Source organism: Dictyostelium purpureum (assembly GCF_000190715.1).
Source record: "Dictyostelium purpureum unplaced genomic scaffold DICPUscaffold_226, whole genome shotgun sequence".
Lineage (NCBI taxonomy): Eukaryota > Evosea > Eumycetozoa > Dictyosteliales > Dictyosteliaceae > Dictyostelium > Dictyostelium purpureum.
The window spans coordinates 1-27,802 of NW_003519562.1; the positions used below are offsets into that span (position 1 = coordinate 1).

At 25.2% G+C, this 27,802-nt stretch overlaps 14 protein-coding genes across 14 annotated transcripts; 4 read left to right on the forward strand and 10 right to left on the reverse strand.

Annotated features, from left to right (window-relative positions):
- Window positions 1–55: 55 nt before the first annotated feature.
- DICPUDRAFT_37483 (H(+)-transporting ATPase) lies at window positions 56–1,688 on the reverse strand (the record flags this gene model as incomplete). The annotated part of the gene is made up of 5 exons (XM_003290466.1): window positions 56–521; window positions 600–668; window positions 754–941; window positions 1,029–1,289; window positions 1,566–1,688. The coding sequence occupies 5 exons, from the start codon at window positions 1,686–1,688 to the stop codon at window positions 56–58; spliced, it is 1,107 nt and encodes a 368-aa protein (XP_003290514.1).
- A 1,735-nt stretch (window positions 1,689–3,423) lies between these two features.
- DICPUDRAFT_23586 (uncharacterized protein) lies at window positions 3,424–3,759 on the reverse strand (the record flags this gene model as incomplete). The annotated part of the gene is made up of 1 exon (XM_003290467.1): window positions 3,424–3,759. A coding segment is annotated over one exon (336 nt), but the record flags the coding sequence as incomplete, so codon positions are not given.
- Window positions 3,760–4,164: 405 nt separating this feature from the next.
- On the reverse strand, window positions 4,165–5,043 carry DICPUDRAFT_37473 (uncharacterized protein; the record flags this gene model as incomplete). Its single annotated transcript, XM_003290468.1, has 2 exons — window positions 4,165–4,514; window positions 4,623–5,043. 2 exons carry the CDS (start codon window positions 5,041–5,043, stop codon window positions 4,165–4,167), a joined length of 771 nt encoding a protein of 256 aa, XP_003290516.1.
- Window positions 5,044–5,727: 684 nt separating this feature from the next.
- On the reverse strand, window positions 5,728–6,228 carry DICPUDRAFT_37459 (uncharacterized protein; the record flags this gene model as incomplete). The annotated part of the gene is made up of 2 exons (XM_003290469.1): window positions 5,728–6,024; window positions 6,118–6,228. Coding segments are annotated over 2 exons (408 nt in total), but the record flags the coding sequence as incomplete, so codon positions are not given.
- A 970-nt stretch (window positions 6,229–7,198) lies between these two features.
- Window positions 7,199–8,493, forward strand: DICPUDRAFT_37481 (uncharacterized protein; the record flags this gene model as incomplete). Its single annotated transcript, XM_003290461.1, has 2 exons — window positions 7,199–7,418; window positions 7,502–8,493. The coding sequence occupies 2 exons, from the start codon at window positions 7,199–7,201 to the stop codon at window positions 8,491–8,493; spliced, it is 1,212 nt and encodes a 403-aa protein (XP_003290509.1).
- A 552-nt stretch (window positions 8,494–9,045) lies between these two features.
- Window positions 9,046–9,990, forward strand: DICPUDRAFT_81244 (uncharacterized protein; the record flags this gene model as incomplete). Its single annotated transcript, XM_003290462.1, has 1 exon — window positions 9,046–9,990. The coding sequence occupies one exon, from the start codon at window positions 9,046–9,048 to the stop codon at window positions 9,988–9,990; it is 945 nt and encodes a 314-aa protein (XP_003290510.1).
- Window positions 9,991–10,362: 372 nt separating this feature from the next.
- Window positions 10,363–11,354, forward strand: DICPUDRAFT_98715 (40S ribosomal protein S16). The gene is made up of 2 exons (XM_003290463.1): window positions 10,363–10,436; window positions 10,882–11,354. Exons 1-2 carry the CDS (start codon window positions 10,384–10,386, stop codon window positions 11,270–11,272), a joined length of 444 nt encoding a protein of 147 aa, XP_003290511.1. The 5' UTR covers window positions 10,363–10,383; the 3' UTR covers window positions 11,273–11,354.
- A 294-nt stretch (window positions 11,355–11,648) lies between these two features.
- Window positions 11,649–12,867, reverse strand: DICPUDRAFT_88977 (uncharacterized protein; the record flags this gene model as incomplete). The annotated part of the gene is made up of 5 exons (XM_003290470.1): window positions 11,649–11,723; window positions 11,810–12,034; window positions 12,105–12,422; window positions 12,522–12,686; window positions 12,748–12,867. 5 exons carry the CDS (start codon window positions 12,865–12,867, stop codon window positions 11,649–11,651), a joined length of 903 nt encoding a protein of 300 aa, XP_003290518.1.
- A 327-nt stretch (window positions 12,868–13,194) lies between these two features.
- DICPUDRAFT_81247 (uncharacterized protein) lies at window positions 13,195–14,080 on the reverse strand (the record flags this gene model as incomplete). The annotated part of the gene is made up of 5 exons (XM_003290471.1): window positions 13,195–13,280; window positions 13,352–13,532; window positions 13,617–13,762; window positions 13,809–13,814; window positions 14,017–14,080. 5 exons carry the CDS (start codon window positions 14,078–14,080, stop codon window positions 13,195–13,197), a joined length of 483 nt encoding a protein of 160 aa, XP_003290519.1.
- Window positions 14,081–14,284: 204 nt separating this feature from the next.
- Window positions 14,285–14,961, reverse strand: DICPUDRAFT_155040 (uncharacterized protein; the record flags this gene model as incomplete). Its single annotated transcript, XM_003290472.1, has 2 exons — window positions 14,285–14,358; window positions 14,448–14,961. The coding sequence occupies 2 exons, from the start codon at window positions 14,959–14,961 to the stop codon at window positions 14,285–14,287; spliced, it is 588 nt and encodes a 195-aa protein (XP_003290520.1).
- A 667-nt stretch (window positions 14,962–15,628) lies between these two features.
- DICPUDRAFT_37479 (uncharacterized protein) lies at window positions 15,629–17,311 on the forward strand (the record flags this gene model as incomplete). Its single annotated transcript, XM_003290464.1, has 3 exons — window positions 15,629–15,685; window positions 16,040–16,317; window positions 16,417–17,311. 3 exons carry the CDS (start codon window positions 15,629–15,631, stop codon window positions 17,309–17,311), a joined length of 1,230 nt encoding a protein of 409 aa, XP_003290512.1.
- Window positions 17,312–17,455: 144 nt separating this feature from the next.
- DICPUDRAFT_155042 (methenyl tetrahydrofolate cyclohydrolase) lies at window positions 17,456–18,480 on the reverse strand (the record flags this gene model as incomplete). Its single annotated transcript, XM_003290473.1, has 3 exons — window positions 17,456–17,730; window positions 17,809–18,064; window positions 18,130–18,480. The coding sequence occupies 3 exons, from the start codon at window positions 18,478–18,480 to the stop codon at window positions 17,456–17,458; spliced, it is 882 nt and encodes a 293-aa protein (XP_003290521.1).
- A 1,829-nt stretch (window positions 18,481–20,309) lies between these two features.
- On the reverse strand, window positions 20,310–21,206 carry DICPUDRAFT_155043 (uncharacterized protein; the record flags this gene model as incomplete). The annotated part of the gene is made up of 3 exons (XM_003290474.1): window positions 20,310–20,517; window positions 20,595–20,967; window positions 21,020–21,206. 3 exons carry the CDS (start codon window positions 21,204–21,206, stop codon window positions 20,310–20,312), a joined length of 768 nt encoding a protein of 255 aa, XP_003290522.1.
- A 296-nt stretch (window positions 21,207–21,502) lies between these two features.
- DICPUDRAFT_155044 (uncharacterized protein) lies at window positions 21,503–27,787 on the reverse strand (the record flags this gene model as incomplete). The annotated part of the gene is made up of 2 exons (XM_003290475.1): window positions 21,503–26,992; window positions 27,533–27,787. The coding sequence occupies 2 exons, from the start codon at window positions 27,785–27,787 to the stop codon at window positions 21,503–21,505; spliced, it is 5,745 nt and encodes a 1,914-aa protein (XP_003290523.1).
- Window positions 27,788–27,802: the final 15 nt, after the last annotated feature.

Below are 27,802 nucleotides of genomic sequence, written 5' to 3' on the forward strand. Positions count from 1 at the left end.
TTTTTATTTTTTTTTTATTTGTTTAATATATTTTATTTTTTTTAAAAATCTATTTTTATTGTTCCCAGTTGATTGGTATATAGACATATGGGTAGAATTTTTCACTATCATCAGCTTCATTCTTACCAGAGATGTGAGCAGAACCTAAATATTTGAATTGTTCGAAAAGGATATCACGAAGTTTTTTATCTTCTCTCTTTAATGGTTGCATAAGGATAGCTTGGAAATCGAATGGAATACCAAATCTAAGAACTGATTCAACAAATACTCTGACGACTTTTAAGTGAATCCAGGCCATGAAGGCTTCTGGGAAATTTAATCTACACCAACGAATTAAACCTGTTCTATAATTCTTTTTTTCTTCTGTTAATTTGGCTCTTTCTTGAGTTGGTTTTTCGCTTTCAACTTTGAAATCTCTAACTACCCATTTCTTTTCTCCGATTTTATTTTTAAAGTTTTCATAGAATTTCTTAAATAAAAATACACTATATAAATAAAATTCATTATCTTGTGCAACTTTTCTATAATTATTAAAATAGCGAGGTTAATATTGATGGGTGGGTTATAAAAAAAAAAAAAAAAAGAAATTAATAACTTACTTGGCTGATCTGGCAAGAACATAATCTGAAAGGGTTTCATAACAAGCTAAAAAGTCTTTTTCAGCAGTGCTATATAATTGGATTAATAATTATGTAAGGTTAATAAATATTTAAAACTATAAATCAATTTTATTTTTTTTTGAATGATACAAACATTGGAACGGCAACAAAAGCGGTAGTAAGATAATCAGTTTGAACGATATTATCTTGGGTAATTAAACCATTTAATGAACGAACTTGGAGCGAACCACCGGCCTTTCTTTCTTCAGCAGCAACTGAACTTGATAAAGAACTATATTCGGATGATTTAAGTTTTAAATCATCATCAATTTTAGAAACAGACTAAAATTAAAAAAAAAAAAAAAAGAAAATATTAATATTAATATTATTAATTATTATAATAATTAAATGATATAAAAATAAACATACTTGTGAAATTTTATCGACAATTTCTTGTAATGATAATTTTAAGTTGTATTTAGCATCATCCCAAACAAATTGTTGAAGATATTGTGGAATGGTAGCACCATTAATTGAAAGACTCTTATCTTTACCTGGTTTGGTACCAACTAAATCGACTAATTGTTTGGCGATTTTTTTAGTGGTTGCTTCGACGAGAGTATCGATTTTTTGTAATTCATCATTGAGGGTAATTAATGAATTAAGAGTACCAACTCTTAATGATGGTGTCTATAATGTTATTATTTAGTTTTATTTTAATTAGTATTTAATTCCAAAATAATATATATGGGTGTGGGTGTGTGTTTATTATATCCTAAAAGTAAGCTAATAAATCCTATATGTCCTATAAATCCAATGCATATAAAATATTAATGATAAATCCTATATTCCTTAAATCCTATCATATTACTTGTTTCTTTTGCCTTTGTTATTACTATTATTATTATTGTTGTTGTTGTTGTTGTGTATTCTGTATGATGATTATTTGTGTTTTTAAAACTTTACATTGAATTTTCTATTTTCTGATAATGAATTTTCTTTGGCAGTTTTTTGATTAACTAAATCAAAGATATCAGCACCTTGAAGATTTGGTGCTGAAATTAACCAGAAGACTTGATTTTCACTCATTGTTTAAAGATTTTACAATATTAAAACTATATAAATTCTATATTAATTGGAATAAAAAAATGTGGTTAATAACTATACCCAAATAAGCATATATACATGTAAATATATAATCAAATAAAAAAAAAACTAAAAAAATTTTAATAATGAAAATTAATTTTAAAAAAAAACTAAAAAAAAACAACACACAAATATGATTTTTATGTTTTATTATTTATTTCCAAATATAAAAACCGAAGATTTAATATACAAAATTGATAAATGAATGAATTCCTATAGTTTGCGAATCGTACAATAAAAAATTCTAATTTACTTATATTTATTATAATATAAATAAACACACGATAAATTTATTATTTATTATTAAAAAATATATAAAAAAATAAAAAAAAATTAAAAAAAAAAAAAAAAAAAATAAAAAAAAAAAAAAAAAACAAATTTTTTTTTTTAAATTTAAAAAAAAAAAAAAATTAAAAATTTTTATGGCAGAAGTAACTGAACCAGGTTATAGGCATAGGTTACTTTTTAGTGGGATCCTGGATAAAAATCTTTTGAATTTTTTTTTTATCACAAAAATAATAATTTTTTTTTATTTTTTTTTTTATTATTAATTATTTATTTATAAATTAAATTAAATTGTAATAACAACTATAAATATCTTTTATTTTTAAATATGAAAAAAAAAATTTGGATTGTGGGTTAAATTTGTGTGTTTATTTTTATATTTATTTTTATTTTTATTTATATTTATATTTATATTTTTATTTGGTATCATTTGTTTTTAAAAAATGGATTGGTTGTTTGGATTTGTTTATATAAATTCTAAACTCTAACTCAAGTTTATCATTTTGTATGAAACTTTTTTCTTTGATTTTATTTTGGTCTATTTGATAGATGAGCACATCGGGATTATTTTTAAAATCTAATAAAACAAAGTAATATAATATTAAAATTAAATAAATAAATAAATAAATATATAATAATTACCTCCATTGAAAATTATTTCTATATTTTCAGTTGGTGTTGTATTTTTAATTATTAGGTGAAAAGTAAAATTTTTTTTTTTTCCTTCATCCAAATAAAAATATAAACGATTTTTTGACACAAAACCAACATGGTATTTATTGTTGCCTATTTCAAACTGTTCTGTTTCTAGAGATCTAAGGAGCGGATATAAAACGTCTCGTGGAAAAAACCATTTAAAAAATACTTTTTTTTCTTTTTTTGTAATCACATATTTTTTTAAACTACATTCCAATTTTTTTAAATCTTCTTTTGTTATCACATCTTTTTCGCAACTACATTCCAGTTTTTTTAAATATTCTTTTGTTGATTCTTTTTGTTCCAACTCTTTCTTTTCCCTTTCAATTTTTTCTAATTTCTTCTCTGCGAATTCGCAGTGGTTAATTTCTTTGTTATGATTTGATTGTTCTCCCCTTTTAAATTGTATTTCACATCCATATTCTTCATATTTACATTTAATATAGGTGTTTTCACAGATATTTTCAATGTGGCTTTTTAATTCTTTTCTTAACAAACTTTTTTCGCAATCTGGGCAACGAATAAGTAAATATGGGCATAGGGTACGGTGGATTTCTATATCTTGTTTGGCGAAAGTAGAGCTACAGAGCCAACAGGATATTGGTTCAAAACCACAGCTTAATATGTGAAATAGCATTTGGTTATTTCTTCCTATCTTTTGACAACCATGGTATGGGCACTTTCTGAATCCAAATTGGCAGCTTTTTAAATGAGTATCCAGCTCACGAACTTCAATTGTTTCCTTACAACCATATTCATCTTTGGCTAGGGCTACCATTTCGTTGTCATCAACCGTTGTATATAAATCCAAACCATAAGAGTATGGGCAAAATATTTTTTCCTCTAGTATTTGGTTTTCTACAACAGTGTTTTTGCACATTCCTCCAAAGAAGGGGGGAGGAGTTTTGCACTTTATACAAATTTTGACTTCATTACCATTTTCTCCTTTCCAACAACTAGTACATGCGAAGTGGCTATTACTACAACCCAATATTTCCTTTTTGTAAAATAAACCTTTACAAAAAATACAGGATACACTATCTAAAGTTTTTGTTTTTTTGCTTTCTTTTGATTTTAATAATTTTTTAAAGATTTTTGGTGATGAGAGAACCCCAGTAGCAATAGTTTCCTACAGAAATAATTATTTAAATTTTAATTAATATGAATAGATTTATATTTCATTTTAAAATTATAATTATTATTTTTACTTACTTCAATTGATAATCCCATTTTTTTTATATAGCTTTTTATTTATAGTATGTATAAAAAAAAAAATTTAAAATTAATTTTATTAAATTAATTTTAAGTTAAAAAAAATTAAATTAAAAATTAAAAAACCAAAAATAAAAAAAAAAGCACACACTTTCAATTTTATAAAAATTTTAAAAAAAAAAATCAATAATTTATTTAAATATAGATACATATTGAAAAAAGAAATTTAACAACATAAAGATTGTCCAATTGCAAGAGCTGTACAAACAGTGCCAGGGTTTTTTTGGTAAAATAAATTTTCATCCCATTGATTGTGACATTTTGATGTCCAAACATCCCAACAACCTTGACCTGCATCAACTGTTGCTTTTCTAGTGCAACCACCTCCTGTAGAACTTGGAGAAGAACCACCACCTCCTTCACAACATAAAGATTGACCAATTTTAAGAGCAGTGCAAACTGTACCTGGATTAATTTGATAGAATAAATTTTCATTCCATTTATTTCCACATTTTGTAGTCCATACATCCCAACAACCTTGACCTGCATCAACTATTGCTTTTCTTGTACAGGTACCTACTGATGTTGGGTCATCTCCATTGCCACCATTACCACCATTACCACCATTACCACCATTACCACCATTACCACCATTACCACCATTACCTCCATTACCTCCATTACCTCCATTACCTCCATTACCACCTCCTGAACCCCCCGATGTACCGCCCATACCACCATTTATAAACTCCCATGATATTCCAATATTTCCATCATTTAAACTACCTACAAGATCCTTAAATGCTGGTGCACTTAAGCTTAATACATTTGTTGAACATCTTGTACATTTATCACGAACTGGAACATCAATAGTTTTGCCATTATATTTTACTCTTATTTTCGAACTACACAATGGGTCGCTATTCGAACCAGTACTCCAAAACGAAGAAGGCAAAGAAGCAAATACTTCACTATTTGTATCAAAAGTTCTTCCACATACCCCCGAACCAGCACCTTTATTATAAGTAGCTTCCCCATAGTATGGTAACTGACTCCCCAATGTATAACCTGCAACTAAAAATAAACCAAAAATTGTTTTAATCATTTTATTTATAAACTATTTATTATTTATTATCTATTATTATTTATTTAATCTTTTTATATTTATTATTTAATATTTGTTTTTAAATAAAAATATTAAAAAATAAAAAAACTATTTATATTTAAAATTTTACCCTTCTATTTTTTTTAAAAAAATAAGCTTATTTTTTAAGGATTATAAATTATTATAATTTATAAATAAAAAATAAAACCGTCATTTTTCTATCATATACAATAATTATTTCTTTTATTTTAAGGTTTATTTCAATATATTATTATTTCTCTTTTTTTTTTCTTTGTATTTTAAAAAAATTATAACCCCCACAAAAATTTAAATCTTTTATCTTAAAAAAATATTGACAAAAAAAAATGAAACCATACTATAAATAAAAGAGTAAACCTTTTACAATAATAATATCCTTATTTTTAAAAAAAAACATTATAATTAGATTTTAATACTAGTATTACAAAAACTATTTAAAAGAAAAAACTAAATATATATAAATATATAAAAAAACAAACAAAACACATTCCTTTAAAAATATCGTCCAACTTAAATCGCTAAAATTATTCCAATAATCTGCTGGTTTTTTTTTGTTAATCCACAAATGAAAAATAATATAATTTGGATATTTTTTTACAATTTTTTTTTTTTTTTTTATATTTCACCTAAAATTTATTTAATTATTTAGTTGACTTCAGCGGTAACTTGTTCTTTGGTAATTTTACCTTTTTCTTCTGAAGATCTGTTTTTACGTTCTAATAAAGCTTTTCTGTCTTTATCTAATTTTAATTTGGTGATGATGACGTTTGATGGGTTGACACCGATTTGAGCAGTGTTACCGTTGACTTTGGTGACAGTAAGTTTGTCAATGTGGATGACGTATTTCTTTCTGTAACAGGCAACAACTTTACCTTCGTGATTTTTGTTATCACCACAAACAACACGGACTTCATCATCCTTTCTGATTGGGAGTGATCTGACCTGTAATTATGATTAATATTAGATAACTGTTTTGTGTTTTTTTGTATTGTGTGTGTTTTATCCAATAGTTGTTTTGGTTTTTGTTTTACATACGTTGTATTTGGCACGGAGATCGGCTGAGAGGGCAGCGCTCATACGGATTCTTCTTTCACCTGAGCTGGCGGTGAAGTGGGCCTTTCTTGATTTTCTACGGGATGAGCTGACGCTGTAATGTTATAATTCAAAAGATAGATGATAGATAATGAATAGAGATAGAAAGGATATTAATACATATTCTATTTTATAACTTAAATGTTGGATAGATGATGGATAGATGTGGATAACTAAAGATTAATTGATAAAATGATAAAATATATAATGATATATCCATAATATTACTTTTTATTGTATTTCATTGTGTAGCTTGGTTGGTCAACGTAAAAACGAATAGATAAAATATTATGAAAAAAAAAAATCAAAAAACTGTGCTAATTTTTTTTAAATTTTTTTAAATTTTTTTTTAAAAAATTTTTTTATTTTTATATGACATTACGTTCCGCACAATTGTTTTTTTTTTTTTTTTAAATTTTTTAATAAGCAATTTAAATAAAATCAAATTAAAATTAACCATTTATTTAATAAATAATAATTTAATAATTTGTATAGCTTATAATAAATAAAATAGTTATTACTAATAATAAATTAAATATATGAATACATATTTTTTTAAATATTTAACTATTTTTTTTTTTTTTTTTAATTATTTTAATTTAAATTTAAATTTTAATATAAATCAATATGTCTAAATATTTTTATAAATATAAAATATAAAATGTAAATATAAAATAATTTATAAAATTAAATTTAAGTTTTATAAATGTGTGTGGTGTGTTCATTTTTATTTTTTTTATTTTTATACAAATATGAAAAAGTGTGTGGTGTGTTTGTGTGGGCGATAAAGGACAACAATTTAATAATTTTCTATATCAATAAATTTATAAGTTTATAGGTTTCTATTTTTTTTTTTTTTTTTTTTAAAGTTATTTTTATAGTTTAGTTTTATTTTTTTTAAAAAATTTTATTTGTTCCCTACTATTTTATTTTAATTTTTTTTTTCTTTTGTTTATAATTTTTAATATTACAATATAAAACAAATGAAACAAATAATAAATTCAAAAATAAAAAAAATAACACAATGAAATTAAAAGTATTTTTTTTAATATTTATTTTATTTTTAGTAAAAGATAATAACTTTGTAAAATCAGAATATAACGAAATAAAATCAAATATAAAATCAAATAATGATAAACCAATTTTAAAATTTAAAAGTGATAAAACTTTTAAAATAATACAATTTACAGATTTACATTATGGATATGGTGGTTATTACGATACAATGACATTGGATAGTCAGAGTAAGCAAAATTAAAAATATACAAATAAATAAAAAAATTAAAAAATTATAAAAAATTAATCTTTTTTTTTTTTTAAAATATAGTATCAATTTTAGAAAAAGAAAAACCAGATTTTGTTATGTTTTCTGGTGATATGATATCAGGAAATTTACTACATTTTAATCAAACTAAAATATATGAATATTATTGGGATTTATTTACAGGACCATTGGTGGAAAGAAAGATACCATGGGCAATAACCATGGGAAATCACGATGCAGAGGGATTGTTAAAGGTAGATGATTTAATAGAAATGGATCAAAGCTTCGAATATAGTTTAACAAAACGTGGCCCTAGGAATATACCCGGCGCAGCAAATTATCATTTAAAAATTTATTCATCCAATAGCACAAGAAATCGACACGATAATAATAGCGATATTCATCAGGAAGAGGAGCAATTCAGCAACAATGGAAATAAGGAGAATGTGGATGTATCATCATTTATTTATATATTCGACAGTGATTCAAAGAAATGCGATAGATTAGATTGGGGGTGTATTAATAATGGCCAGGTTCAATGGTTTAAAAATATTTCAAACTTCAATCAAAAAAAAAATTCAATATCATTTGTGCATGTACCACCCATCGAGGTTATAGACCTCTGGAACAACCATGATGAAATCGAAGGTTCATTTGATGAGCCATCGTGTTGTTTTGATGATGGAAATTCACATTTTGTTAGAGCATTATTGGATCAAGGTGACATCAGAGGACTTTATTTTGGGCATGATCATAAAAACGACTTTCATGGTAACTATAAAGGAATGGATATGGGATATGGAAGAAAATCAGGATTTGGTTCGTATTCTTCCAAGAAACCTTTAGGTGCAAGAATCATCCAATTAAATGAAGATCAACAAGGCAAAAATTTTATAAAAACTTGGATCACAGAATCAAATGGCGAGGTCTTTATTCAGAAGAAACCTTTAAAAAAAAAACATTATAGACATAGATGTATTTTAAAAAAAAGTAAATATCATATTTCTATTTTTTATTTTTTTTTTTATTTTTTTTTTTTTTATCATTTTTACTAATTAATTTTTTTTTTTATTAGTTGATTTCCTAAAGGATGTTTTAAGAATTTTTATACCAATCGCAAGTTTTGTTTTCATATTCGAGGTTGTAGTTTTATTTTTCATTGTAAAAAGACAAAGAGATCAAAATTTAAAAAACAAATTAAAAAATAGTAACGAAATTAACTATTCTGGTGAAGGTGCAGGTGTTAGGGAATTATAAATAGTTTCGATATTTACATTTTGGGAATTTAAATATTTTTAAAATAAATATTTGAATTAAAAAATATTTTTTTTTATTTTTAATTTTTATATTTTTTAATTTTTTTTTTTTAAAATTTTCTTAATATAATCAAAATTCTTTTAAATTCATAATTTTTTTTTTTTAATTTCAAAACAATATCATGCAGATTTTTAATTTCTTTCAAAATAACAAACAAATAACCCCAAATAATTTAAATTAACATAAATAAATAAATAAATAAATAAATAAATAAATAAATAAATAAATAAATAAATAAATAAATAAATAAATAAATAAATAAATAAATAAGAAAATAAATAGATACAATAATGACACAGCATAATTTTAATATACCAAATTTTTCACAAGACTTTAATCCAATTAAACCTCATAATTTTAATAATTTAATTCAATTAAATGATATGGAAATATTTTTATTTAAAACACCAAGCAATAAAAAGACGATATTAATTACAGAATTAGAGCGTAGTATCAAAGAGAAAGATTTAAGAGATATATTTAGTCGTTTTGGTTTAATTTATGATATCAAAATTTATATGGATCAAAACAAACCAACATCAATGTGTTTGCTTAAATTCTTTCTGGAAAATTCAGCAACTATGGCCCATAATGCAAGTGTAAGAAATGAAATCGAGATCAATGGAAAGCATTGTAATGTTATGATCTCAAAGTTTAAATCAGATAAAGAACTTGACATGCCAATTACTAAATCCATTCAAGCTATTAATGGAATATTGGGTTTTAATCAGTGGTCAACAGAAATCAATCAAATGGAAAGAGATTATACTAGAGAATTAATTGTAGAAAATCAAGAAACCAACGAAATTAAAAAAGTTTTCGAATCAAGGTGGGCCTCCCAAGTTTATTTTACTTTAAAACAAATCGACTTAAAAGTTCAAGCAGTTGGTTTTGGTACTGAAGAAGGTGATACTGTCGATGATGCAGTTAAACAAGCCAAAAAAGTTTCAATCACCAATGCCAGAAAAGAAATTTTCTCTAAAATTGGTATCATTATTAATAATTCTGATAATACATCAACCCCTTTTGTCTTGGATGAATCAATTATAGTTTTACCACCACAAGAAGAGGATCATAACCAATATTTTGATGACTCTTTTATAAATGATGAATTAAACCAACAACAACAAGAAGAGGAGGAACAACCATTACAACTGCAACAAGAAGATGAATTTATTTTAAATGACAATGAAATAACTATGGATTTTGATTTCGATGCAACAATACCTCAATAAATATAGAAATATTATTAATATTAAATTGTAAATATGTAAAATTCTGAAAATAAATAAATTTCATTTTAATTTATCTTTGAAAATAAAAAAAAAATAAAAAAAAAAAATAAAAAAATAATAAAATAAACTATTTAATTAATAACTAAAAAAAAATTATAATTTATAAAAATATTTTGTTTTATATAAACAATATATTTAAATAAAAATAAAAAATTTATGTAAAAACAATGTTGAAAAAAAAAAATTTTATGTAAAAATTTTATGTAAAAATTTTTTTTTTTTTTATTTTTTTAAAATTTTTTTTTTTTTTTTCGGTTTTTGGCACCTAACAAAATTAAATAATTTTTTTTTTTTTTCTTCCTTTTTTTTTTTGTTATCAACCTCGTCACAAAAATGTCAGCTGTTGCCCAACCAAAGAACGTTGTTCAAACTCACGGTAAAAAAAGGTGAGCATCTATCCTTATTACAACATAATTTATATATGTATATTTATATTGTATGTAATTTTAAAAAAGGGATACGATGAAGGGCTTAGGCGTATGATATTGTGTGTATTATAATTTTTGAAAAAAAAAAAAAAAGATTAAGTATGACAAAGGAAAATAATTTAATAAACTATTTTAACCTTTGTATATACTTTTATTTTTTTTATTTCAAATTATCATGAACCTTTGGTTGTATTTTACATTTGCATTACCATTATAATTCAATGTATAAATCAATCATTACTATGATATTTTTTAAAATATAATACAATTAAAACACATTTATTACACCTAAGCCTTGAATCTATCTTGATTTTTATTTACATTTCTATATAATATATGAATATGAATTATATTTGAATTAAATATTAACCTTTTTATTTTTATTAATTATCAAATAATTTAGAACCGCCGTTGCCGTCGCCTACTGTACCAACGGTAAAGGTTTAGTCAAAGTCAATGGTGTTCCATTAGAATTCATCCAACCAAAGAACTTAAGATTAAAAGTTTACGAACCATTAATTATTGTTGGTAAAGAAACCTACTCACACATTGACATCCGTGTCCGTGTCAAGGGTGGTGGTTCAGTCGCTCAAATCTATGCCATCAGACAAGCCATCGCTAAAGCCGTCGTTGCTTACCACCAAAAATTCGTTGATGAAGAAAGCAAAAACGAAATCAAAAAGAAAATCTTAGATTACGATCGTTCACTCTTAGTTGCTGATCCACGTAGATGTGAACCAAAGAAATTCGGTGGTCGTGGTGCCCGTGCTCGTTTCCAAAAATCATACCGTTAAGGTGTGTGCTTTGTTTACGTTTTTATATTGGCCCATCCAAAATAAAGATTGTTATATATTTTTTTCAATTTTAAAACGAAAAAACTTTTATTATTTTTATTTTTATTATTATTTTGTAATTTATTTAGTTGTTTAGATTTAGGTGCTTTTAATTATACAAATGACCAAAGGAAAGAAAATAAATATTGTTATCATATAAATTGTAAATTTAATCGCCAATAAAAATAAAATATTATGAATTTATTTTTTAGAGATAAATAAAATTAGATACAATAAAAAGTTTTGTAAAAACACAAAATTAGAAAAAAAAATTAAAGAAAAAAAATTGAAAACTTTATTATTTTGCTTTATACAGTTTTGGAGGGTTTGAAATATATTAAATACTACTATTATTGTTAATTTTTTTATCTTTTGATCTAATCATTGTATAGAAAAATGGTGCCTCTTCTTTCTGAAATTAGTTTTATTAAGTAAAAAAATATTAAACATTAATAAATATTATCTTACAATCATATGACAATACGAAATATATCTTACATTGTGTTGTTTATAATATCTTGACATTGCAAATCCTTGTTTTTTAAAGAATTCCGAAAACTCTAGATCACATTCTGTATATACAGAGACATCTTCTTGGCTATCCACAATATCTAAAAGTTTTTTAATTAATTCTCTTCCTCTACCTGCTCTTCTAAGCTTTGGATCAATTGCGATACAATTTAAATAGTAATGATTTTTTTCACCCATTTCTTTCCGATGAATCTAAAATAAATAAAAAAAATTAGTGTTAATGAATCATAATTAATATTGGTGTGAGTGAAATAATAAATACCCTTTCAGCAAAGTCAGAGGATTTTAAAATTCTAGTTAGTGGACCAAAGCCTAAATGGAAAGGTGCGCCCAACATTCCAACTTTAACCATTTGAGCAATTGATATACCATTTACATCGTGTGGTGGTTGCACTACCATTACACCCGAGATTGTTTTATCTGCTTCAAAAACACCCCATACTCTTGCCTTTGTGACTGCATATGCCAGCATTTTTTCACAAAACCATTGGCCTGCTGTAATTTTATAAGAAACATTCCCAAAAAAAAATTTCATAAATATATCGTCTCTTGTTGCTCTTTCTAATATTACTGATGCTTCCTTTATATCATCAATTAATAGTTCACGAACCGTATATGTTTTTTTAACATGGCTTTTATGAGATTCGTCAGGTTGGTGCTCTTGTTGCGGTTGTTGTACCTGTGTTTGTAATTGTTGTGGTTGGTGTATTGATTTTTGATTTTGATCATGTTGTTGTGGTTGTGATTGTTGTGGTTGTGATTCCATATGTTTAATGATATCTCTTAATGTATAGTTGGGTGTTAGTTCATCAACTTGTAAACTATTATTACATATTGGGCATGTCTGTATAATTAACATTAGGGATTAAATTCTAGCTTTGGGTAAAAAGAAAGTTTATAATTACTTTTTTTTTTAATAACCATTCCGTTATAGATTCTTTAGAGAATGAGTGGCCACATTTTGATATAACTGGCTCTATCATTACCTCGAGAGTTAAAGGATCTAAAAAAATATCATTTTCCATTCTATCTTTTTTCCTTTTTTTTTACAAACTATAAACACAAAAATATATATATTAAAAATACAGTTTAAATAAAAAAAATTTTATATAAAAAAAAATTAAATTTAAAAAAAAATAAAAATAAAAAAAAAATAAATTTAGAGAAGCGGCAGCAATTATGTGAATTTTTTTCGATTAAAACAAAAAAACCAATCATGATTTTTCTATATATAATTTTTTTATTTTTTATTTTTTATTTTTTATAAATGATCACTTAAAACACCAAAAAAAAAAAAAAATATATATTTTAATTTTATTTAATTTATTTAGTCCAATTCTTGATTAAAATATTTATTTGTTGATGTCAATTTTTTTTAGCTCATCGATTCTATCAGAATTCTTTTTGTAAATAATTTCTGAATGTGGATGTTTTTCATCTGAAAATAAAAAATTAAAATTTATTAATAGATGGAAAAAGGATTTATAAAACTGTTTAATGTAATATTACCTTTAACAAAATGGAGAATTGTCATTTCAGTGGTGGCTAAAAATGTACCCATTTGTCTAATTCTTTTGAGTGAGACATCATTTTCAATCTTATTAATTGAACCAGAGCCATCAGTAATGATATGGGTTTCATAACCTGCTTTACCTAAATCAATGGCAGTTTGGAATAAACAAACATGCAACTGAAAAAAAATTATATACAATTAAATTAGTATTTGGAGTGATATGGTATTTAAAAATTAATAAATAAATAAATAAATAAATACCTCATAACCTGTGATAATAATTGATTGGAGATGTGGATAATTAGTTTGAATGTATTGCTTTATACTCTCATCCCACATTGAATATTTTGTTTTTTCAAATACTTTATGTTTGTTGGCATCTAGGGTTTCCTCTAATTCACCATATCCTTTATGTTGTGTAAAAATAATTGGAATGTTTAATAATTCACATACTGAAATCTAATGATAAAAAAAAAAGTAGAGTTAGCATATTATAAATTAAAAAAAAAAAAAAAAAAAAAAAAAAAAAACAATATTTACTAAGCATTTGTTGTTTATTAAAAACTCTTCATATCTATTACTTAGTGGCTGATAGTATCTTTGGAAATCGCATCTTTATTAAAAAATAAAAATTAATAAAATTTATATAAACAAAACATACTTTTATTGAATACCAACACAAATAATGCAGTAGTTTCTTGATTCAAGTCTCCAAATTTGTTCATTTAATGGTGGTATTTTAAAACTATATATTTAATTAGAATATGATTTTTAACAAAATTAAAAAAAAAATGAAATATTTTATAAAAATTTTAAAAAAAATAAAAAAAATAAAATAATATAAAATTATTTTATAAAAAATATAATTAAAAAAAAATATAAAATTTAATATATGTTATTATTAAATATTATTATTTTAATTTTTTTTATTAAAGATTTGCATTATTATCTCTTCTTTCTTTGACAATTTTAATGAGAGTTTTGAAATTTTTATGTTTTGAATCTAATAAATAAAAAAAAATATGGAATTATCAATAACTATTTTTTTAAAGATTTTATTTCTCCAAAAATTAAAATGAAGATTATATTTACCCTTTGCCATTTGGAATATTATAGACTCTGAGTTAATTACAAAGGCACCAGATTGCTTTAATCTTTCCAATGCAATTTTACGGTCATGAGAGGTTACACTCGAAACTGCTTCCTCAACAATATGGACATCATAACCTTGTTCGAGTAAATCGAGTGTTGTTTGGTATATACAAACATGAGCTTCGATACCAGCAATCATAATCGACTTAACAGACTTGTGATTTTCATCTAAATATTTTTTAACTTCTGGTGTGTACATTGAAAACAAAGTTTTTTCAAATAACTTGGTACTGGGTCCGAAATCTTCTTTTATTAATGGTACTGTTTCACCTAGTACCTTTGGATATTGTTCTGTTGCAATAATTGGGACTTCTAATTCTTTACAAACTTTCATCATATATTTGGTTTCTTGAACTATACTATTAAATTTAAAAATATCATTTACAAATTTAGTTTGTAAATCACAAACAAAAAAGGCAGTAGTTTGTGGAAAGAGTTTTCCTATTTTATTCATTTCTTTTTTTTTTTTTTTTATTTATTTGTTTGTTTGTTTGTTTGTTTGTTTGTTTATTTATTTATTTATTATTTGTTATATAATAAAAAAATTATTAAAAGATAAAAAAAAAATTTTTAAAATTAATACAAATTAAAAAAATTTAAATTTTTTTTTTTTTTTTTTTAATAATAATGAATTTGTTAAATCTACAATTTTATCATAAAAAAAAAAAAAAATTTCCTTATAAAATAAATTATAATAACATTAAAGAAATTAATGGAATTATCTTATTTTACCACCCAATTATCTTTTGTAGCTGTTCTGATTTGGGTCCATGGTTTCCAATTTTGAAATTTCACAATAACAACAAAGCTTGGAAATAAAATGAACTTGATTTTTTTTTAATGTCAAATAAATTTTTTAATAGAAATTTTCGGAAAAGAGTTTTCTTTTCTTAACTCTTAAATTTACCCTGGTTTTTTTTTCCTACAAAAACACCTAAGATAATATTGAAATTTTTAAAAAAGGGTTTGGGACCCAAGCAAATTTCCAACTCCCTAAAAAAAAAAAATTAAAAAAAAATAAAATTAAAAATATTTTTTTTTTTAGTTTTTCTCTATTTTTTTTTTTTTTTTTTTTTTATATTTAATCATTCACCCATCTTTTCAAATAGTCATAAATAAAAATGAAAATATTAAGTTTAATATTTATAGCTATTTGCTTTATCAACATTATTTCAGCTGTAAGTTATTAAAATATACAATAAATATAAACAAAAAAAAAAAAAAAAAAAAAAATGCTCCAAACCCACCTCTCAAAATGACGCCAATGCACAAAAATAAAAATATAATTTATAAATTTCATTTTTTTTTTCCGACTATAATTTAAAATATTGGAATAAAAGGAACAAATAAATAAAATTTACTATTATATAAATTAATCATAGGATTCGGAATAAATATTTAGTGCTATTTATTTCCATAAAAAAAAAAAAAAAAAAAAAAAACGATAAAAAAGATATAAAAAATAAAAAAGATAAAACAATAGATAAAAAATATAAAAAGATAATTTATTAACTAAATATATTCAATTGTAGGATGGAGTTTTTAATTCTACATTAGATTTTGGAACAGTTGCCAAAGGAAAGTTATATTCACAAAAATTCGATAGTATTCCATTACCACAATCAAATTTCAATTTACAAGGTATTCAAGCTATTATTATTAATAAAACTAGCAATGCTCCATTCGACCATGGTTTCCTTTCAACCTGTGCTTTAGATTTCACAATCAATGGTAAAAAAATTGTTTCATTCACTGCTTCTAATATTAATAATCAATTATCATTCCCATCACCATATGTTGTTCCAGTTACGTATGTTATTTTAGATTATATTATAGTTACACTATAATTTATTATTACTATTACTTAAAAGCGTATTAACTTAATTTTACATATATCTGTATATTTTAGTGATACTGTTACTTTAACTGTTCAAATGTATACCTTAAACAAAGAACCAGTTGATGTTTTAGTTCAATATTATATGAAATGGACCGAAGCTGGTACATCATCAACTTTTGTTAAATTAACTCGTACTGCTTCATCAGTTGTTGCTAATTACTCATCATTCAATGTACCAGCTGGTAATGGTCAAGGTTATACCATTCAAAACTCTATTACTTGGACTTCAAACGCCGAAGTTATGGATTTCCAAGCTACTGTCTCACCAGGTATTATTAGTTTAAGTTTTATTGAAGATACAAGCGGTACTCAAACTGTTATTTGTAAATCAACTCCAGTTTACATTGGAAAGGTATTTATGAAAATGACACCATGCAACACTGTCCAATCATTATACAAAGGTTCAACTTATATTACTCAAGCAGTCTACAACAATACAGTTGCACTTAAAAATGTTTTCGGTACCTTTGGTTTCTATGCTGGTTATCCAAACCCACATACAACTACCACAACTGGTGGTCACTCTACAACTGGTGGTGCTTCAACTACTGGTGGCCATTCAACAACTGGTGGTGCTTCAACTACTGGAGGTCATTCAACTACAGGTGGTGGTACAGGTGGCCATTCAACAGGTGGTGGTACAGGTGGTCATACAACTGGCGGTGGTTCTGGTGGTCATACTGGTGGCACAACAGCCCAAACAAGTGGTAGCCACTCAGAATCAGAATCAGAATCATCAGATTCATCAATTTCAGGTTCATCACAATTCACTTCAACCACTGGTGCAAGTAGCCAACCATCACCAGATTCATCAGATCAAACTTCATCAACCTACACATCTGGTACATCTGGTTCATCAGGTTTAATGTGGACCGGTGACAAACGTAAAGTTGAATTTTATTAAAATTTAATAAATAAATACAATTTAAACACAAACAATATATTTTAAATAAATATATTTTATAATCGATCAAAAAAAAAAAAAAAAAAAAAGTATATATAGTAGTTTGTTTTTATGTTTGTTTTTTTAATTTTAATATTTAATATTTTATTTTAATAGTTTCTTTTTGGCACTTTCTAAAGTATTTTTCATTAACATGGCAATTGTCATTGGACCAACACCACCTGGAACTGGAGTAATATATGAAGCAGTTTCTTTACAATCATTAAAATCTACATCACCACATAACTTACCATTTTCATCAGTGTTCATACCAACATCAATAACAACTGCACCTTGTTTAATCCAATCTTTTTTAACTAATTTAGCTTGACCAATTGCAACTACTAAAATATCAGCTTCTCTACATTTTTCTTTTAAATCTAAAATGTTTTTAAAATACATTATTAATAAACACAATACATTATTAATAAATACAAAAGTAAGAAAAAAATACATACCTTGAGTCTTTGAGTGGCAAATTGTAACAGTTGCATTTCTATTTAATAATAATAATGAAACTGGTAAACCAACAATGTTTGATCTGCCTAAAACAACAGCGTTTTTACCTTCGATTTTAATACCACTTCTATCTAATAATTCGATACAACCTTTTGGTGTGCAAGGTTGGAAATCTGCAACTCTTCCTCTCATTCCTAATTTACCAATATTTACTGGATGGAAACCATCAACATCTTTAGTTTCACAAATTTGATTCTAAAAATAAAATATATTAATATCTTTGTATCCATATCTTTTTTATTATTATTATTATTACTTACCAAAATGGTTTCTTCATTAATATGTTTTGGTAATGGTAATTGTACTAAAATACCATCGATTTCTGGGTCAGCACTATATGATTTTACGATTTCAATTAATTCTTGTTCAGAAATATCTTCTGGTAAAGTTTTATCAATTGAATTTATACCTAATTCTAATGCAGTTTTCTTTTTATTTCTTACATAAGTTTGTGAATCTTTTCTATCACCAACAAGGATAACAACAAGGCATGGTGCTCTTAATCCTTTTTCGGTCATTTCTTTAATTTCATTTTTGATGGATTCTCTAACTTGTGATGAAATTACTTTACCATCAATAATATTTCCAAATTCTTGTTTAGTTGTGGCCATTTTTTTTCTTTTATATATTTATTTGTTTGTAATCTTTATTCTATATTTTTTAATAATAAAAAAAAAAAATTAAAATAATATGTTTAAAAAATAAAAAATAAAATTTAAAAAAAAAAAAAAATAAATTTCAAAAAAAAAATTAAAAAATAAAATAAAATTTGTTTGATCTTGTTTTTTCTTCGTTGAGTCATCTTAGAAACATGTTATTGATAAAAATGGGGGATTTATTTATTTATTATTATAATTATTTTTTTTATTGGTGCCATGTCAAATAATAGTTTTTGTGTAAGGGAAAATAAAACTTTCCTGTGAATTTTTTTTTAATATATTAAATTTTTTATATTAAAATTGGATATTTTTAAATTTGGATATTTTAAAAAAAGTGTGGTTTGGAAATGAAAATATAAATAGAGCTATTTAGGATGGGTGATCTTCTTATACAATTCTGTATAAAAAGAAACAACTCCAAAATGAGAATAAAAATATTTTCAATATTTAAACCGAAATATATATTATTGATAGAGAGAAAAAGAGAAAGAGAAAGATAATAGAAGTTATTATTTGCTATATTTGTTTATTTGTTTTAATTGTTTCATTTTTATTTTTATTATACTATTATTAATATTGTGTAAAGGTCTAAATTGAATTCAATTTTAACCTAAATTGAAAAAAAAATGTAAAGTTGTTTTAGATTATCAAATTTAACAACAGCAAATATGATTACTTATTGATAAGGGGATGGTCATCTGTTCCAAGATAGGAGTGGTAGAATATCTGTTACTCCAGATTACACAATAACTAACCACGCCATAACCAATAAATAAATAAAATTAACGACCCCACATTAAAAAAAAGAAAAGTAAATAGTAAAGAAGAGTAGGGATAGAGTTATTCGCTTTTTGTTTTATACAATAATTAATGATTCAATACACAATAAAACAATTTAAACACAAAATACAAAATTGATCATCAATCATTGATACATAAGAATCTTATTATAACCCTATATATCTCTTGTGGTATAAGTATCTAGTATTTCTAATTTTTGGGGATTAAATTTTGCTAAATTGAAAGTAAAATCTGTCATTATCATCCCAATTTAAATTTAATCGTTCTATATTATTTTTTTATTTTTGTTTTGATATTTTTTCTAACCTTTTTTTATATCTAATTTTAAAAAATTAGTTTAAACTTACATATTAAATTATTATAATTATGCTATTTTATATTGATTTAAAATTTATTATTACTTTGTTATTTTTTTATCTATTTATTATTAAAATAAAAAAAAGAAAAAAAAAAATTATTGTTTTTTAAATTTAAAAATTATTTTTTATATTTTTCTAAAAATGGGTAGTGATCTTTTATTCATTACTTTTCTTTACTTTTTATTATGATATTTATCAATAGATTATTTTGTTATTTTTTAATTTTATTATTATAGAAAATAATATTATTATTCTTTTGTTTTTATTCCATATACAGCGAAATATATATGGGTGTGGGAGTGTGAATGTGTAAAAAATAAAATAAACTATAAAGTTAAATTTAAATATTTAAATTTGTAGGTAATTGATTTTTTATTTAAATTAATTTTTTTGAATTGTTTCTAATTTGTTGATCTTATAATTAAAATTTATTAATAATACAATTATTATTATTATTATTATTATTATTATTATTATTATTATTATTATTATTATTATTATTATTATTATTATTATTATTAATACATTTGGATTTGTAGTTATTGAGATTTAGATTTAAAAAAAAAAATTTTAAATAAAAAAAAAAAAAAAAAAAAGATAAATCTTTGGAATTTTATTTTTTTACAATGGTGGTGGATTACAATCAATATCAAACTTCTCTACATAATATAAATATAAGCAATACCATTGAGCAGCCCATCTATTTGCAAAATTGATAACTCTACCAGCGATTTGGAAATCCCATTCCAATGCCTTTTCTAAATTCCAACCTTTGAATCTCATAACATATGAGGCCATTACTTCACCGGTTCTATCACAACCACATTCACTATATAGATGAATAATACAATATTAATATTAACAAATTGATTATTTAATATTTTATTTGTTATTACTAATACTTACCAATGGACATATAAAACTACTGGTAAATCTCTTTGAGTTATAAGTATATTATGATAATCTCTCATTCTTAGTGGAAGGTTATCCTTTGACCAAGTTGGAAGAGAAGTAGCATATTTCTCAAGATTATCTTTGCTAACAAATTGTGGGTCAATAATATCACCAAAAGTTTGGTTCATATGAAATTCTCCAAGTTGTGGTTCTGCTGCAAAAAAGTTTTGTTCGAGTTCAACATCTTTTAATTCTGATGGTAATGGACCTGTTACTAATTTAATATCTATTATATAAAATTGATCTGGTAATGTGATGCCATAAACTGTTTGTGAATTATTTCTCATATATTCTACTAAATCATCATATGCTAAAATTGCAGTACCTTTTATTTTTTTAAATAAAAAACTATTAGCTATATTTTTCTATAATAATACTATAATTTGATTTATTAATACCATTTGATAGGGTTTTTTTTGGTTCGTTTCCTCTAAAAAAATAGTTGGTATTTCCATTTGGAAGTTGGTAGTAATCGACCAAGTGAACTTTTCTTGATTCTAAATCACTCGATTTTACAAAAGTAACACACAATAACAAAAATACAAGAATATTTATATATTTCATTTTTAATGACTATACAAAATAAAATAATTAAAATATATTCGAAAATAAAAAAAAAAAAAAAAAGAAATTATTTAAAAAAATAAAATTAAAAAAAAAAAATCTTTTTTTTTTTTTTTTTGAGATTCAGTTATTTGGTACCAGATGAAAGGTTATTCGAAAAATACTTAATTTGAAAAGATAAATATAAATAATGATAATGGTATTAAAATTTTTTTTTTTTTTTTTACTATTTAAATAATTATGTATATATATCTATTATTTAAAATTTTTATTTATTTTATAATTTTGGTTGATGATTATAATTCTTTTACATCAAAAGGTAAAATTACTAAACTACCATCGTTTAAACCAATCATTAAAAATCTTTCTCTTGCAACCAATTCAACAGTTTTTATGGCTGATGGACTTTCAAAGCTATAAACTATATTGAGATGAGGTAATTGTCTTATTTTAACACCACAGGAACCACCAGTTACTAAATATTGATTTGATGAGCCTACACCTAAAACACCACCCTTCTTGATTGACTCGCCAGTGAGTTTGATATCGTAAATTTTTTCGTCGCATTGTTCAATTTTTAATAGTTTACCATTAAAAGAATGAACATAGAGGAATGATTTTGAACAATAACTAATTATGGTTTGACCTACAGTACAGATTTTAACGATTTCAACCGCACCATTATGGGTCATGGATCTTTGGAATTGACCTTTATGTAATGAGTGAAGGATTAATTTTCTATCTAAAGAGCCACTTGCAATGAGATCCCATTCTTCGTTGATATCTAAACAGAGTACTGCCTCGTCGTGACTGCATAAACGATAAGATTGTTTGGCTCTTGGGTCACGAATTAAGCAATCGATATCATTCCAAACTAAAATGGTTGTATCTGATGAAGCTGTTGCTAAAGTTTTTCCGCTGGAACCCATTGAAATGCAAGTTACCATATCATTATGGAAATCACGATATAATCTATGAACTTTACCTGTTTGAATATTGCTACATTTAAATACGCTATCCCATGTGGCACATGAAAACATCCATTTTCCATCTGGTGTAATTGCAAAGCAATTTGAAATACATGTAACACTATCGGACATGAATAAAGTATCGATTTGTTTTTCTTTATAGGTTGATAAGGTTTTATCGATATCGAATGTAAATGGTAGATTACCTGATGGTGATGGTACAAACTGATTAACTGCCATAACTCCATCCCTATATACCAATACTACGATATCACTATCTAAACAACTACCAATATATACTAATGGTAAACTGCTTTTAGTTTTTAATACTTTAAATGGATATTGTAATGATGGACCTTGTGGTGATGATAATGAATTAATAACTCCATCGCTATTTGGTGAGGTAATGGTTGGTGAAGTTGCAGATGATGATGAGGATGACGATGATGGGAAAAGATTTGTAAGACGTGCAAATATATCTCTGTGGGGTCTATTAATTTCTTGAAGAGTTTTACGAGTTGGATGAGGTTTAGTAAATAGTTGTGGTGGAGTTTGACCAAACTCTTTAATTTGGCTAGCAATAGATTGACGTTCTTCGGGGTCATCTCTTTGAAGTGCAGCATTATTTTCATAAGTTAAATGGAAGAACACATTATGAGAGTCTTCGGCAGCTTGACCAGTTTGTTTATACCCAAAAATTAAATCTATCCAATGGTGTAAATTCATTGATACGTATTCAGATTCTAATGCCTCTCTATTGATCTGTACAAATAATTCTGGTGAATTGTGAGCCCAAGGTGGTAATATTAAATCTCCAGATTTTGAGTTTGTAAAACCAAAATTAAAACCTTCATTATTATTGATAAACTCTGGCATATAGTAAAACTCTGGAATCAATTCTTTGACATCGGCTAAATTTGAACTAATAACACCATCCCACATCTTTTCCATTGATTCAAACATTCTTTGTGGATGATCAAATACACCACTTTGCAATGATAAATGGAAGGATGTAAATGGCTCTAATCTAACTTGATAATATGCTACAATACCAAAATTGCTATAGTGCGAACCATAAAGGAAAGGAGGGATTTGTGGGTCATTAAGTGACTGATAACGTTGAATTAATGTTTCGAGACGTTGTTGATTGAGAGCACCAATTGGTTTAGATAAATCTCTAAATGATTTTGGGTTGTTGAGATCGAGGAATTCTGATTTATAATCGGTAATAATTTGAGGAAATACTGGATATTGTGAGATATCATTATAGGTACGACCTGCAATAGTATTCAAGGACATTAGATATTCGAAATTTGAAATCTCTCTATTCTTCCATTTAGCTGTTAATTTTGATTTTTTAATAATCTTTGATGGATGATCTGACCATTTAACTTTGAGATTTGGTGGATGTAAATTTACAATCTTGTTAAATACTGAAATCGATTCGGACTCCTTTGAGAAGGTGATCATATAGCTCTTGTGGTTTAAAAATATTTCGATTGAATTCCAACGTAATAAATATCTAATACGGTGAATCTCTTCTAAATCTTTTAATTTCCAAATATAAGTATTTTTAATTTTAACTGAACCATAATCTGGATCTGGGACTTGTCTACCTGTGATTGGATCAGTTTGAATATCTTTATCAAATGATAAAATATGAGTTGTAATTGTAAATATACCTGGAACAACACCTACTGGCATTACCATTTGACATTTATATTGTGCTACGAATTTTTCTGGTACTTCGGATATATCATTTGAGTTGCCAGAGGTATTCATAATGTCCATTAACATTTGTGATGATGAGTTTGATAATTGGTTATTATAATTTAAAATATTGTTTGTATTTACTAAATTTGCTGGTGATGATATGATATTAAGATTACTATTCAATGCATTATTGCTATTGATATTACTTGAAAGTGATGGTGAATCATTATTAAAGATATCTTTAACGTTTGTTTTTGATGGTGATTTCATAAATGATGGACCTACACTTGCCGAACTACTTGAAGCTTGCTGAGATGGTGACATAAATGATAAGCCAATAGTATTTGTTCCACTAGTTATATTGTTGCTGAGATTGCTATTACTATTACTGTTTTTTAAAGGTGTTGAGCTTGATGATGAAAACAAACTACTTGCATGTGGTGAAATGGTTGATGATGATACTGATATTTCTTTTAAAAATTCACGCTCTTTATATGCTGTTGTTTGTGTTGGAATTGGTGGCTCTTCAATATAAACTACAATGATATTACCTAATCCATCACCACAATCTTGATCAATGAAATAAGTTTCAAAATCATTTGAAAATCTATCTAAAATGGTACGTCTACTTCTACCAAATCTATTTTGTTTTGATAATCCCTTATAATCTGATCCTAAATAATTTCTTTTTAATTTTCTTCTCATACGTAATGGACCTTCTGTTCTATTTAATTTCCAATGTACAATTGTTGTATCTTCTGGTTCATCATTTATAGTGCTACTTGTTGCTAAAGTAGTTGTGGTTGTAGTGGTGGTGACGGCAGTTGTTGTAATGGTTGGGGTAATAGCTGGTGAAGATGGTAAAGATGGTATTGGAGTAATAGCTGGTGTTGATGGTGATAATATTGGTGATGTTATTATATTGTTTGTATTTGGTGTACCAGATTCACTTGAACTATTATTTGATAATGAAAAACCAACAGACTCTACAGAATTATTGAATAAAGGTTTTTCTTTAACTAAATTTGTGGTTGAAGATTGCTTAACTACTGTTAAACTACTTGTTATTGGTTGTTCTTTTATAATACCTTTTTCTTTTAATTTTAATAAAATTGGTTTGCTTGATGGTTTTTCTTCTTTGTCACTGGCATTACTATCTTTTATTCTAGTTTTAATACCATTTAAATTACCAGCCCTAACTCTTCTAATTTTTACCCATTGCTTAAATAAAATTAACAATGCTTTCTCGTTATTTTTTAACTCTTCTTGTCTTTTCAATATTTCGTCTGAACAATCTATATCCCAAAGATAGGTCAAATGCTGTGCTAGTTTTGTTTGGGTCATTTGAAAATCCTTTCTTGATTTTAATAAAACATTATCATCTTGTAAATTTGCAGAAGCCAATACATCGTCCCACCAAGTATCTTTGTTTTGAAGTGCTGGTATAATATCCTCTAACATTCTGGTAATATCATCATGATTTTCTATAGTCGACTCTTTCAAGTATAGCGATAACCATTTGGTTTCATTAATTGATAACATTGGGTGGCAGGTTTCTCTAATAATTACAATAATTTGAACTCTAGCTTTTTTAATTTTTTCAATTGATGGTAAATCTTTAAAAATAACCAAATCGTTTCGAATCCAAGTACCACTATTATTAATTTTGATGTTTTTATTACTATTATTATTATTATTATTTATACTATTATTATTGTTTTCGTTAATATTTGGGATTTGATAATATCTTCTTAAAATTGATAACCATTGTTCAATTTTAATAACATTTCTCCAAAAGTGTGAATTAATTTGAATTCTTTGATGAATTGTTTCAAATAGAGCAATTTGGGTTAAAGAATTTGTTTGTGACCAAATTTGAAAATTATTCATTATTAAATGTTGTACTGCTAGTTGCCATAAAGATTTACCACTACAAAAAGAAATCAATCTTCCTAATGAATCAATGTCGTCTGGTGTCCAATAGGGTGCTGATGAAGGCTCGATCTTTAAAAGGAATGAAATAATTTGAAAACCAAGTGATTCTATAATTTGTTCTCTAAATGCTCCAGAGTGTTGAAGTAATGATAATAAAATTTTAAATAAGATGCCTGGATGACCTAAAGAATTTGGGAAAATTGGAACTGGACCACTCGAACCTGGTATTGATACAAAATTAATCTCTGCCAATGATAATGGTGTATGCTCACCAATATCTTGTAATTCAATATCCATTCCGCTGATATTCTGACCCAACTGCGAAAATAAAGGATACACCATTCTTAAACCCCCAATTAAATATAATTGATCTAGAGGTGAAATAGTACGAATAATATTAACACCATCCATTATAGTTGCTGCATTTTTAAGTTCCCCAGATGAAATTTCGAAACACAAAGCTTTATCGGTAGCTCTTGGATGATAATAAAATATTACTGGAATGTTTCTACGACCAGTTTCTAAAAATAACTCCCCATCAAAAACACCAGTAGTCCCTTCTTTTGGAATTTTCTCTTTAAGTATTGTTGAGTTTTTATCCAAAGTATAAAGATGAGCAGCCTCTGATGGTAACAGTGACTCTCTAACCATTAATATATTACCAATTCGACCTAAAAAACCACTATGTAATGAGATAGAATTACCAATATGACAACGAGTGAATGGCTTATCAGATTTAGGATAAAGTAGTGGTAGCTTTTCTTCTAATTTACCATCGACATATAATGATAATACTGACTTTCTTAATAAGAAATATTCGTGAGCTATAATTACATGATACCATCTACCAGGTCTGAACTTGTATAACGAGCCAATACTAGGTTGTTTATTTTTGGTTCTAATTTGAAATATTAATGATTGATTTTGAAATGATATCTCTACACCTATATTGTCATCTGAAAAAAAGCTAAATAACCCTGGTCTATATTTGAGTGCTGTAAAATCATCTGTATTGATCCAAAAACTAAAACTATATCCACCATCAAATGGCTCTTTATCTGGTATCATTAACCCAGCACTTGAATTACTAAAATTAAAATACATATCTGGACCTTGTCTTTTTTTAAATAAAAATTGTAAAATTTCAATTAAAACATTCCAATAGTATGGCTACAATATTCATATAATTAATTAAATGATAAAGGTTAATATTTATATTTTTTTCAAAACAACTATAAACACCATAACTAATATTTACCCTTTCTTCGTTTGAACTTTCTAATAATTTAAAAAAATATTTTAACTCTTTTGTTGTTATATTAAAATTACATATTATTTGAAGGGTAACTGATAATTCACCAATTACATCACTGTCGTGCTTTGATCTACTAATTAAGTAATTTAATAACTTGAATATCCATCTCTGAGTATGACAATAACTCTGTATTAATACACTCGAAAATATTAAACCATTTAACTTTTTTAATAATAACAAATGCAATATCCTATTTCCTGTTGATTCTGTAACTGATAAAAATGATGAATCCAGTATTAAATTAAAAAACATATAAAAATAATCAAACTCTAATTTTTTTGATGAGTGAATATCTTGATTTGATAAAAATATTAACTATATAAGTTTTAAAAGAAATTAATAAATTATTTAAAATATCATTATTAATAATAATAAATTAATTAATTAAACCATACCTTATCAAATAGAATTGTTAAATCTGCTAAATCTGGTTGTCTTTTATTTTTGATTTTTGAAAATAATTCCTGAACATATTGCTCTTCTAATTTATATGATTTTATATTATTGTTATTATTATTATTATTGTTGTTATTATTATTATTTATCGAGCCATTGATACCAGAATTAACTGTTGCTAGTAAAGAAGGCGAATTAACTCTAGAGAGTGTTTGTATTGACCCACCACTAGAGCTTAACTCTATATTTGACATCCCTTTTTTTTTTAA

What these genes read in the sequence shown, in the direction of transcription:
- DICPUDRAFT_98715 (XM_003290463.1), top strand. Translation starts at nt 10,384, where the DNA reads ATGTCAGCTGTTGCCCAACCAAAGAACGTTGTTCAAACTCACGGTAAA. An exon ending in CAAACTCACGGTAAAAAAAG is followed by an intron (nt 10,437 to 10,881) that starts GTGAGCATCTAT and finishes CAAATAATTTAG; the next exon opens with AACCGCCGTTGCCGTCGCCT.